Here is a 10,243-nt window from a genome sequence, read left to right on the forward strand (position 1 = left end):
AGTACTTAAGGTTATAAACTGGTCAGACCAGCACTCCCACTAGCAGAGCAGAATGAGAGACTCCGCCTGGAATAATTCAACTTACACTAGATCATAAGAGTGAATGTTCTTTTGGAACAATCCATATCAGAAAGTCCTCTTACACTGTGAGCCAGAATATAGATTCACTACAGTTGGGTAAAACGTCCTAATTCACTCCTTCCCCCAAATAATACAAATAAATAATGCCTATTTCTCATATAGCACGTCTCAGCAATAGGTCTCACAGTGCTTCACAATCTCTTAATATAGTTCTCCTCCAACAGCCCTATGATGTAGGGAAGCATTATTATCCCCATTTGACAGATGGTGAATTGGGGCACAGAGGTTAAGAAGTGACTTGCCTAAAGTCACACAGGAAGTCCCCAGCAGGCAAGAAGCTAGGTCTCCTATGTCCTGTGGCCAGTGCCCTAACCCCTGAACTAGCCTTCCTCCCGAGCTGGGTAAGCTCCAACATACAGGGCAGGAGGCAACTTGCCACATGTCAGAGCCAGCCCCAACACTAAACAAAAATAATTGTGTGTGTTTGTGTGCCAAAAAGGGGTGTGGGATAAGTACATCAACTGCTTGGGTCAGCAGAGTTGGTGGCATCCTGAGTCACACACTTCGTTCATTTAGTAAACTTCAGAACGCAAACCCTATGCGTGGGTGTTATTTGTGGCTAGATTAAGCTGCTGGTATCTCAGATTCCTACAGGATAAATTAAAAGGTCTAGGATAAATGTCTGAGCTAACTTCAGGAGGGCAGAACCATGAATCCCCTTTCTATATTAGGTCTGCAGTTTTTTTTAAACAAACGGAACCCAACCTAAGTGAACCGAAGGGCTATTTTCATTATTATACCTTCCTCTTTTTACGTCACTGGGAAAAAAAGGACTGAGGAGCTCCTATCAGAGCCACATGGAGGACACTTCCAGAGAGAAAGAATGAAAAGGAAAAGCCATCCCCTTAAAGGACAAGACTTTTGGTGAAATGGCTTGAAGTGCATATGTTAGATATTCTTATGAAAGGGCATTTACTACTTCAAGTATTTGAGAAGAAAGACTACTTAAATTTTCAAAGAACTATTCATTTTACTGTTGCAATATTTATGATCTTCTTTATAGAATTCAGATGCAAACATTGCTTTAGTTATCCCTAATCTTCCATGAGAAATTCTCTCTCTGGTAGTTCCCTCATGCTGACTACTTGTTGTTAGAGAAGCAGAAAATAAAAAGTCTAAACAAAGTATGAACATTTTTAGCCAGCTTGCTAAGTGGAGAACATTGCTGTAGAAGAGCTGTTCTAAAAATGTGGGTCAGGACCCCAAAGTGGGTGCAACACCATTTTAATGGGTTTCCCAAGGCTGGCATTAGACTTGCTGTGGCCAAAGCCAAAGCCTGAGCCCCACCGCCTGTGGTCAAAGCCCAAGCCCCACCACCCAGGGCTGAAGCCAAAGCCTGAGCACTTCAGCCCTGGGTGGTGGGGCTCAGGTTACAGACCCCCATCTGGGGTTGAAGCCCTTGGGAACCCCTGCTGTAGAAGGATCAGTTGCTCTGGTTTAGCATGGCCATTAGTCACAGTGTGCTGCTATTGAAAGAAAGGGAAATGGCTCCTTTTAGTGTACCGAGGGATAACTTGTTCTATTGATAGAAATTAGAGATGGAAGAGACCACTGGGTCATCTTGTCTACTGCCCTAGCCTGCTACAAGATTATTCCCCACACTACATTTTCTAGTGCTTTGTAAATGATTCCACCACTTGTCTTTGAGAGTCTTCCCACAGGCTAATGCACCTTGTGGTCAGGAAGTTACAAAATAACCCTTCAGTAGAAAGTTAATAGGTAGAGGCGCTGATGGGCACTTCAGTGAAATAATGACCTTTCCTCTGGTATATTAAAGCATTTACTGTTCCTCTTTCAAGGTAGAGATACAGTAATAAATACAGAATAAATAAAGTGAATATCTGATGAGCATTTTAATAAACCAAAAAAGTTTTCTGGGAGAATAATTCAGTTCAGATGCTGCTGGTTTCTCACTAACTTCTTTTGTTACGTGCCTAAATTATTCTCATTTACACGAGTGTAAATCCAGACTAACGGCACTGAAGCTGATTTCATACAAGATATTACTAGCCTTGTGTAAATATCAGGACACTATAACAAGGCTTATATTCCAAAATTCATCTTCATTGTTTTGTCTCTGGTGGTTCATATTTTGCCCACTCCTCCAAGCCACCAGCATAGTGCTGAACTCTGCTGAAGCCCAAAGACATAGCAATATCCAGTGCCTTCTTGCTTCGTACTCCTGCCATGCAGGAAAAGACTAGATGGTCAGATTTAGCAGGCATATCTTGATTGTACCATTCTTTAGAGTCTTGTGGGCTCATCTGTAGAGCTTCCACAACCTCACCCAATGGTATGTTGATGGATCCAGGAATTTTTCCAAACTGTCCAATTTTCCACTTCTCTCGAACATCAATAAGAGTCGTTTGGGATTTTAGCAAGCCTTTGAGTTCTTTATAGGAAAGACTACAATCAGCAGCAGTGTCAAGATTACGAAAGATCACATTAACAGTTCTCAGACTGGGCTGCAGCAGGCAGTGGCCGTTGCTCCCGCCCCTGGCCGCCCGTGGGACACCAAGCAGAACCCAGGCTGTGCAGCTCAGCCTGCGGCAGCTCCACATGACTGGGCCCCAAGCAGCGGTGTCTGTGTGCATCTCTGTTTGCTATCAGGCCGCCCCGCTAGGCAGCGCACTGAAACTAGTGCGGCTAGTCTGGATTTACATTGGTGTTACTAAGAGTAGGATCTGACCCGTAGTCTCCTATTTGCATCCAAGGAGACAGACACACAAAGAATAAAGACAGAGACACAAGTAAGAGCTGGTTGCCCTTGGTATATGCCCTGCAGCCAGTGGGAGGGTACTGGCATGCTGGATCTTGCTTTGGAATCTCCTGTGTTAGGGGTGTTTGGTGTAAAAATAAATAAATATGGGAGGAGAACTTACCCCTACATTGCAGCCTCTCTGTGATGGCTAAATCCCTGCAAAAGGGCTGTTCCTGGGAATATCTCTGCTGCAGGAGGTGCTCTGCAGGAGTCACAGAGCTAGCTCTATGCTCCCCTTACACTAGGCCCCCGTGTGCTGGTGTTTTAGTGTAGGCCTACAGCAGCCTGATGATTCTGTGCTCTACCAATGGCCCAGAGAGGCCACTGAACAGGGCCACAAGTGAGGGTAGTTCCCAGGGCTGACCTAGTGTGGTCTGGGGGCCAAACAGTAGGCAATCTATCAGCAGCACAAGTCAGTGTGTGGGCCACTTGCTGAACAGAATAGAGCTGCTGAGGGCTGTTGAGAATGGGCATGCTCTTTTCTGCAACACGCAATGAGAGCTACAGGTCATTCAATCCATTCCCACTGCAGCAGCCCCCAGAAGGAAAGGACCATTTCCTCTGCTGCTCCACAAAAGGGAAAAAAAAAAAAATCTGGTGACATTCCCCTAGGACTCTGGAGCAGTTTAGCATATGGTTGTGGGGAAAGCACCTTTCCCCCTCCCCCAAAATAAGGGAGAGACAACTGCTTAGAGCTGGAATACACCAACCCACTAAGATACCAGTAATGGACTACGACTTGGAGGCAAGCACTGTAGCTGCCTCGCATAAGGTTGCCAGGTGTCTAGTTTTTGACTGGAACGCCTTGTCAAAAAGGGACCCTGGAGGCTCCAGTCACCACCACTGACCTGGTCATTAAAAGTCCAGTAAGTGGTGCTGTGGGTCTAAGGCAGGCTAGTCCCTACCTTTCCTGGCTCTGTGCTGTGCCCTGGAAGCGGCAAGCAGGTCCAGCTCCTAGGCGGGGGTACCCACGGGGCTCCACACACTGTCCCTGCCCCAAGCACTGGCTCTGCACTCCCACTGGCCAGGAACCACAGTCAATGGGAGCTGCGGGCGTGGGAGGGTGCCTGCGGGCAAGAGCAGCTTGCAGAGCCTCCTGCTCCCCCGGCCTGTAGAACTGAGCAATGAAATTGTTTTTAATTGTTCACTTTATTAATATAACTTCATAAGTAACTTCTGTTCTCTGTTTGCCATTCCTTATACTTGTCCATATTGTAACCCAAACTCCATTTTAACTTGTAACCCAAACTCCATTTTGAAATGCTCACTCCATTTTGTAAAAACTTGCTGCAACCTTCATTTTTGCAAAACCCTGCTGTAATCTTATTAGTTTAGTTTAAATGTGTGAATGAGGTATGTATTGATGATGGAATCAACCTCCAACCCCAGCCTGTCCTGATGAAATAAAGTTCAAACACCAAAGGCTGAAGATGCAGACTACAACCCTAACCAAGTAAGAATGATCCACCCTAAAAAGAAAAGAACAACAAAAGTACAATGGAAGGAAGATCAAAGTCATGTTCCAGGCTGAAAGTCATGTCTGCAATTGACGGGTGATCAATCACACCAAACCCAGAGGCAGCGTGACACAGCAAAACCTATAGACTTTGGATTCAAACTAAAAACCTATAAAAAAGATGGGTGAGAGTGAAGACTTTGGGTAATGACAGGTTTCAGAGTAGCAGCCGTGTTAGTCTGTATTCGCAAAAAGAAAAGGAGGACTTGTGGCACCTTAGAGACTAACAAATTTATTAGAGCATAAGCTTTCGTGAGCTACAGCTCACTTCATCGGATGCATCCGATGAAGTGAGCTGTAGCTCACGAAAGCTTATGCTCTAATAAATTTGTTAGTCTCTAAGATGCCACAAGTACTCCTTGACTTTGGGTAATGTTCTGCTTCCAGCATCAAGGGCATCGGTGCGCGCCCAACAGAGACCCAGCCCTCATTCGTGCGTGGCTTTCCTTGCCAGTTAGCCAGCACGAGCTACGATCCCAAGCTGCGAAACCAAGCCACGAACTCAAGCTACATTCAGGACTGGTAACTATCTAGCAGCTGCAGAACATTTGGGTGTGTGTGTGTGTGTGTGTGTCTACATAGGTATTAGATATTAGTTATTGGTCTTAAATCAAATTTTGTTATTATAATAAACGCAACATCTTGTCTTGTCCCCTGAAAAAATCCTGTGTAATTTTATCAGTATAACGCACCCCTCCCCAGGAGCCAGACCTGCTGGCCATTTTTGGGGAACAGCACAGAGCCAGGACAGGCAGGAAGCCTGCCTTAGCCCTGCTGACCAGGAGCCACCCGAGGAAAAGCCAGCCCCTGCCCCAGCCCTGAGCCCCCTCCCACACCCTGAACCCCTCATCCCTGGCCCCACCCCAGAACCCGTACCCCTTCCTGCAGCCCCCTCCTGCTCTCCGAATCCCTCATCCCCACCCCCCAACCTGGAGACCCTTCCTGCACCCCAACTCCCTGCCCCAGCCTGGAGCCACATCCCACACCCTGAACCCCTCATTTCTGGCCCTGCCACAGAGCTTGCACCCCCACTTAGAGCCCTCACCTCCCTTCCACACCGCAACCCCTTGCCCTAGCCCAGTGAAAGTGAGTGAGGGTGCGGGAGAGCAAGTCTCCCATCACACACAGGAAGCTGGGGCACTCCTGGAGTAGGAATAGAAAGCTCTCCCCTTCCTCCCCGCGTCCAAAGAACAGGCAGATGGGGGCCCTCTGTGTGGAGTACTGCATGGGTGAAGTCCAATGGGCCAGTTGCTGAGCCAACACCTCAGCACTGACCTTCCTGCTCCAGCTGCTGCCTGACAGATCTGTCAACAGCCTCACTGTGCTTCCCAGTGGAAGAAAGTGGAGAGAAGATGGGGCCTGTAAATGGCACCATTCTGTTGACCCAGGACCTCTGTCTGTGGGCTTCCCCTGCTCTCAGTGAGACCTGGTAGGTGGGGGTCCTATTATATTTTCTCCTCTCCTTCCTAGCTTTAGGTCAAATGGCCGCCAAGCGGGGAGCTGCTGTCAGCTCACAGTTAGGTAGGAGGTGCAGGGAGCTCAGCACCTGAGACTGGGGGATTGGTTTAGCTGCCAACGGTCCCAGGATGCTGGCCAAGATAGCACAATGAGTGAGTCACAAGTTTGTGCAGGGTGTGATTCAGGTAGGAAAGAAAAAAAAAAGTAAACTTCAAAAACTTTGCTTTTACTACTTCCAGTATCCACTTCAAATGGAGGGGTACATCATAGTAACAATTTCCATCAGCTACCTCAGGGCTGGCCAACCATCCAGCATCTCGGCTGATGCTGCACACATGGCAGCTTCATCTTGCTTGTCCACATTCCCAGCAACTACTTAAATACCGGATGTGGGTGTGGGCTAGTAGCAGGGTTCACTTTGCAGTTCCCTCTCCTAATGCCTGTAACTCAAATCTCTTCTTCCTCTGTCTCTGGCATGCCTTCTCCTGCGGTGCCCCAGCCAGGAAGTACTAGCAGTTAGGAAGAGATGGGGGGAGAGTGAGTGAGTGGAGGTTGGAGGCAGCAACACAAGGGCTGGTGCTTTCTAGGGCACAAGAGACATGTGTAATAGAAACAACTCTGGCCCCAGGATCCTGCAGATGTTCCCCCAGACTGCCCCCTCCCTCTAACACTTCTGGCCCCATGGTGCCCTTTCTCCCCCCATAACCTCCTCCCTAGGCTTCTCTCACCACCACCCTAGTCTCTACGGGCTTTTTCAATCGCCCCTCACTCACCACAGGCATTCCCCAAACTCCAGTTCCTTTCTGTCTCCCAATCTATTTCCCACTCTTTTCCCTCCAGCTCCCTCTGTGTACCACCCATGCCACATACACCCACTCCCCAAAGCCATTCTCCCCCCAGTCCCCTCTTTTTCCATCTCCTTGACTGGCTCTTGCCCCCTCACAATCCTCAACTACCCTAATCCTTTTAGCTGCTACAGTTCCCCGCTCCATATCCAACGTTCGCACACACCTGCTCCCACTGTTCTGCTGGAGCTTTGGCCTGGGTAGCTGTTGGAGGGATAGGACCTTTGGAGGGGGCTTTGCTCCTAACTCAAAGCTGACCCCACTTGTTGTGGGATGGTACTAGTATGACAGGTTCCTGATTCCCCCTCCCATCTGCAGCCCTGGGAGATCTTCCCTGGGCTTTCTTTTCCAGCTACACCCTCTCCCTATGCTGCGGTGGGGATAGAAGAAATATAGTAACTAGAAATAGCCTATGTGGAACCGCATAAAATCTGACACCTTTGCAAACTCTAGAGCTCATCGGAATCTGCAGTTTTTCTTTCAACACTGGGGAGAAGGAAAGCATTGTACAACCTGAGCCAGGGCGACTGCTACAGCTACTAACAGTGGACTCATGGGAAAGTGGAGAAACAGTAAAGAGATCCTTTTACTTTTATATACCCATTCCTACTAGTCTTCATTTGTATTTGGCTAGTCATAGTAGATGCAGCTGTTGGTGGTGAGCAGGATTTTATTCAAATTGGTGGGACTGGGAGGATTAAAGGGTAAATTAAAAACTTGTCCAAGATGTCATCTGACCTTTAACCCCAGCAAAACTGCAAAAGGACTATGGTTCCAGCTGCCCTGCCCCTTGCAAATAATCCATAGAAATTAACTGATATATTTTCAGAATTGAAAGTTCAATGCAAATGACACCTTGTTTTAAACATTCCATTGGAAAACAGCAAAGAAAGAGTGATAGGTTAAAAGAATGCAAAAGTGTTCATAATATTTTCCTAGTTATCCTTTTTATTTTAAAAAAAACACGCTTATGTTGTTTTGCTGAAAAATTAAATACCACAACTATGGTGTGGAATTAAACATGGCTTAAAAATAGCATCTGAATGAAGTATTGTCTTAATTTTGTCTCTGAAAAATTGTCCATTTATATGCTTCTTAAAAGTGTCTGTTTATTTAAAAGTAATTGCTGTCTTAACAGGTTTTTTTTCTTTTGGTTCTGGGCTGGTAACCCTGTGCTTTTTACCCTCCCTCTCTCACTGCATTAAGTGTGTACAACAGCTTACTGCTAGTGAAACCACTACAAAGCTCTTCATACCAAACATGACTCCAACGAGAGACTGCTGAATTGGAATTAATTTGCAAACTGGATACAATTAATTTAGGCTTGAATAGAAACTGGGAATGGATGAGTCATTACACAAAGTAAAACTTTCCCCATGTTATTTCTCCCCCCCACCCCACCCCCCATTGTTCCTCAATTGTTCTTGTTAACTGCTCAATATAGCCTACCTTGCTTGTCACCATGAAAGGTTTTCCTCCCTCCCCCACTGCTGCTGGTGATGGCTCATCTTAAGTGATCACTCTCCTTACAGTGTGTATGATAAAATCCATTGTTTTATGTTCTCTGTGTGTGAATATAAATCTCCCCTCTGTATTTTCCACCAAATGCATCTGATGAAGTGAGCTGTAGCTCACGAAAGCTTATGCTCAAATAAATTTGTTAGTCTCTAAGGTGCCACAAGTACTCCTTTTCTTTTTGCGAATACAGACTAACACGGCTGCTACTCTGAAACATACCAAACATGCTGTTTGTTTGCAGAGAAAGGTCAGGCACTGTTCTTTATTCATATGGCACACTAAAATTGGTGGAAATAAAAAAAATGACCATCTCATATTAGAAATAGCCATGCAGTCTAGGTTCTGAACAGTTGTGGTCATAAGACACTAAACTGTTTTTGTAAGAGTAGAAGTGTTAATATTAGTGACTTGGGAATTTCCAATTTGGAAAATTAAATTTGACATTATCTCCTGATTTCCTCCTGTATTTCATTTAGATACAGTATTCTTCCCTTTTTGTCCTCAGTTGTTCTTTTATGTTGCTCTGTGACCTGAAAAGGACAATATTTGGGTATAGGCTTCTTTTCTTTGTTTCTTTATCACGAATAAAGGCCTGAAACAGGCCTTTTCTTTTTCTTTTTCTTTTCTTTTCCCCCCAGCCCCATTCTTACAACTCTCAGGAATATCAAATCGTGTCTTCTCTTTTTTTGCTAGAAGTCTTCTTAAAGGCCCCAGGGAACTGGTATGAAAGCTTTCTCAGCCCTTAAATGAAGGCATGGGTGCATTGCTGAATCTTTAACAAAGATCTTTTCTTTCAATTAATTTTTGGTGTAATCAGGGTCTGAATGAATTCCCCTTAGAGCTAGCTGGGATGGGGAGAGGCTCTAGGAGCACACTGTATTTACATGTTTCAGAGTAGCAGCCGTGTTAGTCTGTATCCGCAAAAAGAAAAGGAGTACTTGTGGCACCTTAGAGACTAACAAATTTATTTGAGCATAAGCTTTCATGAGCTACAAAGTGAGCTGTAGCTCATGAAAGCTTATGCTCAAATAAATTTGTTAGTTTCTAAGGTGCCACAAGTACTCCTTTTCTTTTTGTTTTTACATGAACATACCTACTCTGCTTAGATATTTAGCAGATACAGCGATGTTGCTCAAAGTGATCAACCTTGGCTGGTGTTGGGTTACAAATCACTTTAGTACTGAATGCAGGGGTAGTGAAATGCTGTTACCAATGTTGTTTTCATTATTGTAGGAATACAGGGGAAGCAGGACTATGCTTAACCTGTCTCAGATGAGGGGGTCACCCTCAGCTGAAAGGACCTAGTTACTCCAAGGGCTCGAATGCCAGAGCCCTGTGAAAGTAAGAGGAGTGAGGACAGGTGTTCTGGCTGGGAGTAAGGACCCTCCTCCCAAGGGTTCTTTCTGGACTAGTTTAACCTGTTCCCCTCCCCTCCCCTCCCCATACACACTCTGTTCAAAGAAAGAACTAAATATACTTTGTTAGGAGCCTCTTTGGGCTTCCCTACAGTGCCAAGTTGTCGACAAAACAGAGCGCTCCTGCCAACAAAGCGAATGCCACTCTCGGGACTGGAAGTATTTTGTTGGCAAAAGTGCCGACAAAAAGCGTTTACACACACCAACATTTAGCAACAAGGTTGTGTTTACACAGCCTTGTCTCTAAAACCTGTGTGGTGTAGACAAGCCCCTTGTTATTTTAAATGCTCAATCAGAGTTAAAATCAGTTGTGATAGAACTGTGTTTCTGCCCTGCCTGCTAAGAGCTAAAAATCACTGAGAGCTGAGACCACTTTAGATGAGTATCCGAGCAGCGGAACAAGTAAGGTGCCTCTTTACCCACCCCCTCCAACCAGCGTGGGAGGTGAGTTCTGCAGATGCACCTCTGAACTCTGGGTCTGCACTAGGGTGACTAGATGTCCCAATTTTATAGGTCAGTCCTAATATTTGAGGCTTTTTTTTATATAGTCGCCAATTACCGCCCATTCCCTGTCCCGATTTTTCACACT

General features: G+C 45.7%; 1 protein-coding gene across 1 annotated transcript; it reads right to left on the bottom strand.

Annotated features, from left to right (window-relative positions):
• Window positions 1-2,160: 2,160 nt before the first annotated feature.
• Window positions 2,161-2,767, bottom strand: LOC119850057 (thiosulfate sulfurtransferase/rhodanese-like domain-containing protein 3). Its single transcript, XM_038387743.2, has one exon. It carries the CDS (start codon window positions 2,733-2,735, stop codon window positions 2,205-2,207), a length of 531 nt encoding a protein of 176 aa, XP_038243671.2. The 5' UTR covers window positions 2,736-2,767; the 3' UTR covers window positions 2,161-2,204.
• Between the last annotated feature and the right edge of the window lie 7,476 nt (window positions 2,768-10,243).

Source organism: Dermochelys coriacea, chromosome 1 (assembly GCF_009764565.3).
Source record: "Dermochelys coriacea isolate rDerCor1 chromosome 1, rDerCor1.pri.v4, whole genome shotgun sequence".
Taxonomy (NCBI): Eukaryota; Metazoa; Chordata; order Testudines; family Dermochelyidae; genus Dermochelys; species Dermochelys coriacea.

Bases quoted from the DNA above. Each gene is read 5' to 3' on its own strand.
- LOC119850057 (XM_038387743.2), bottom strand. From the start codon at position 2,735: ATGCACACAGACACCGCTGCTTGGGGCCCAGTCATGTGGAGCTGCCGC.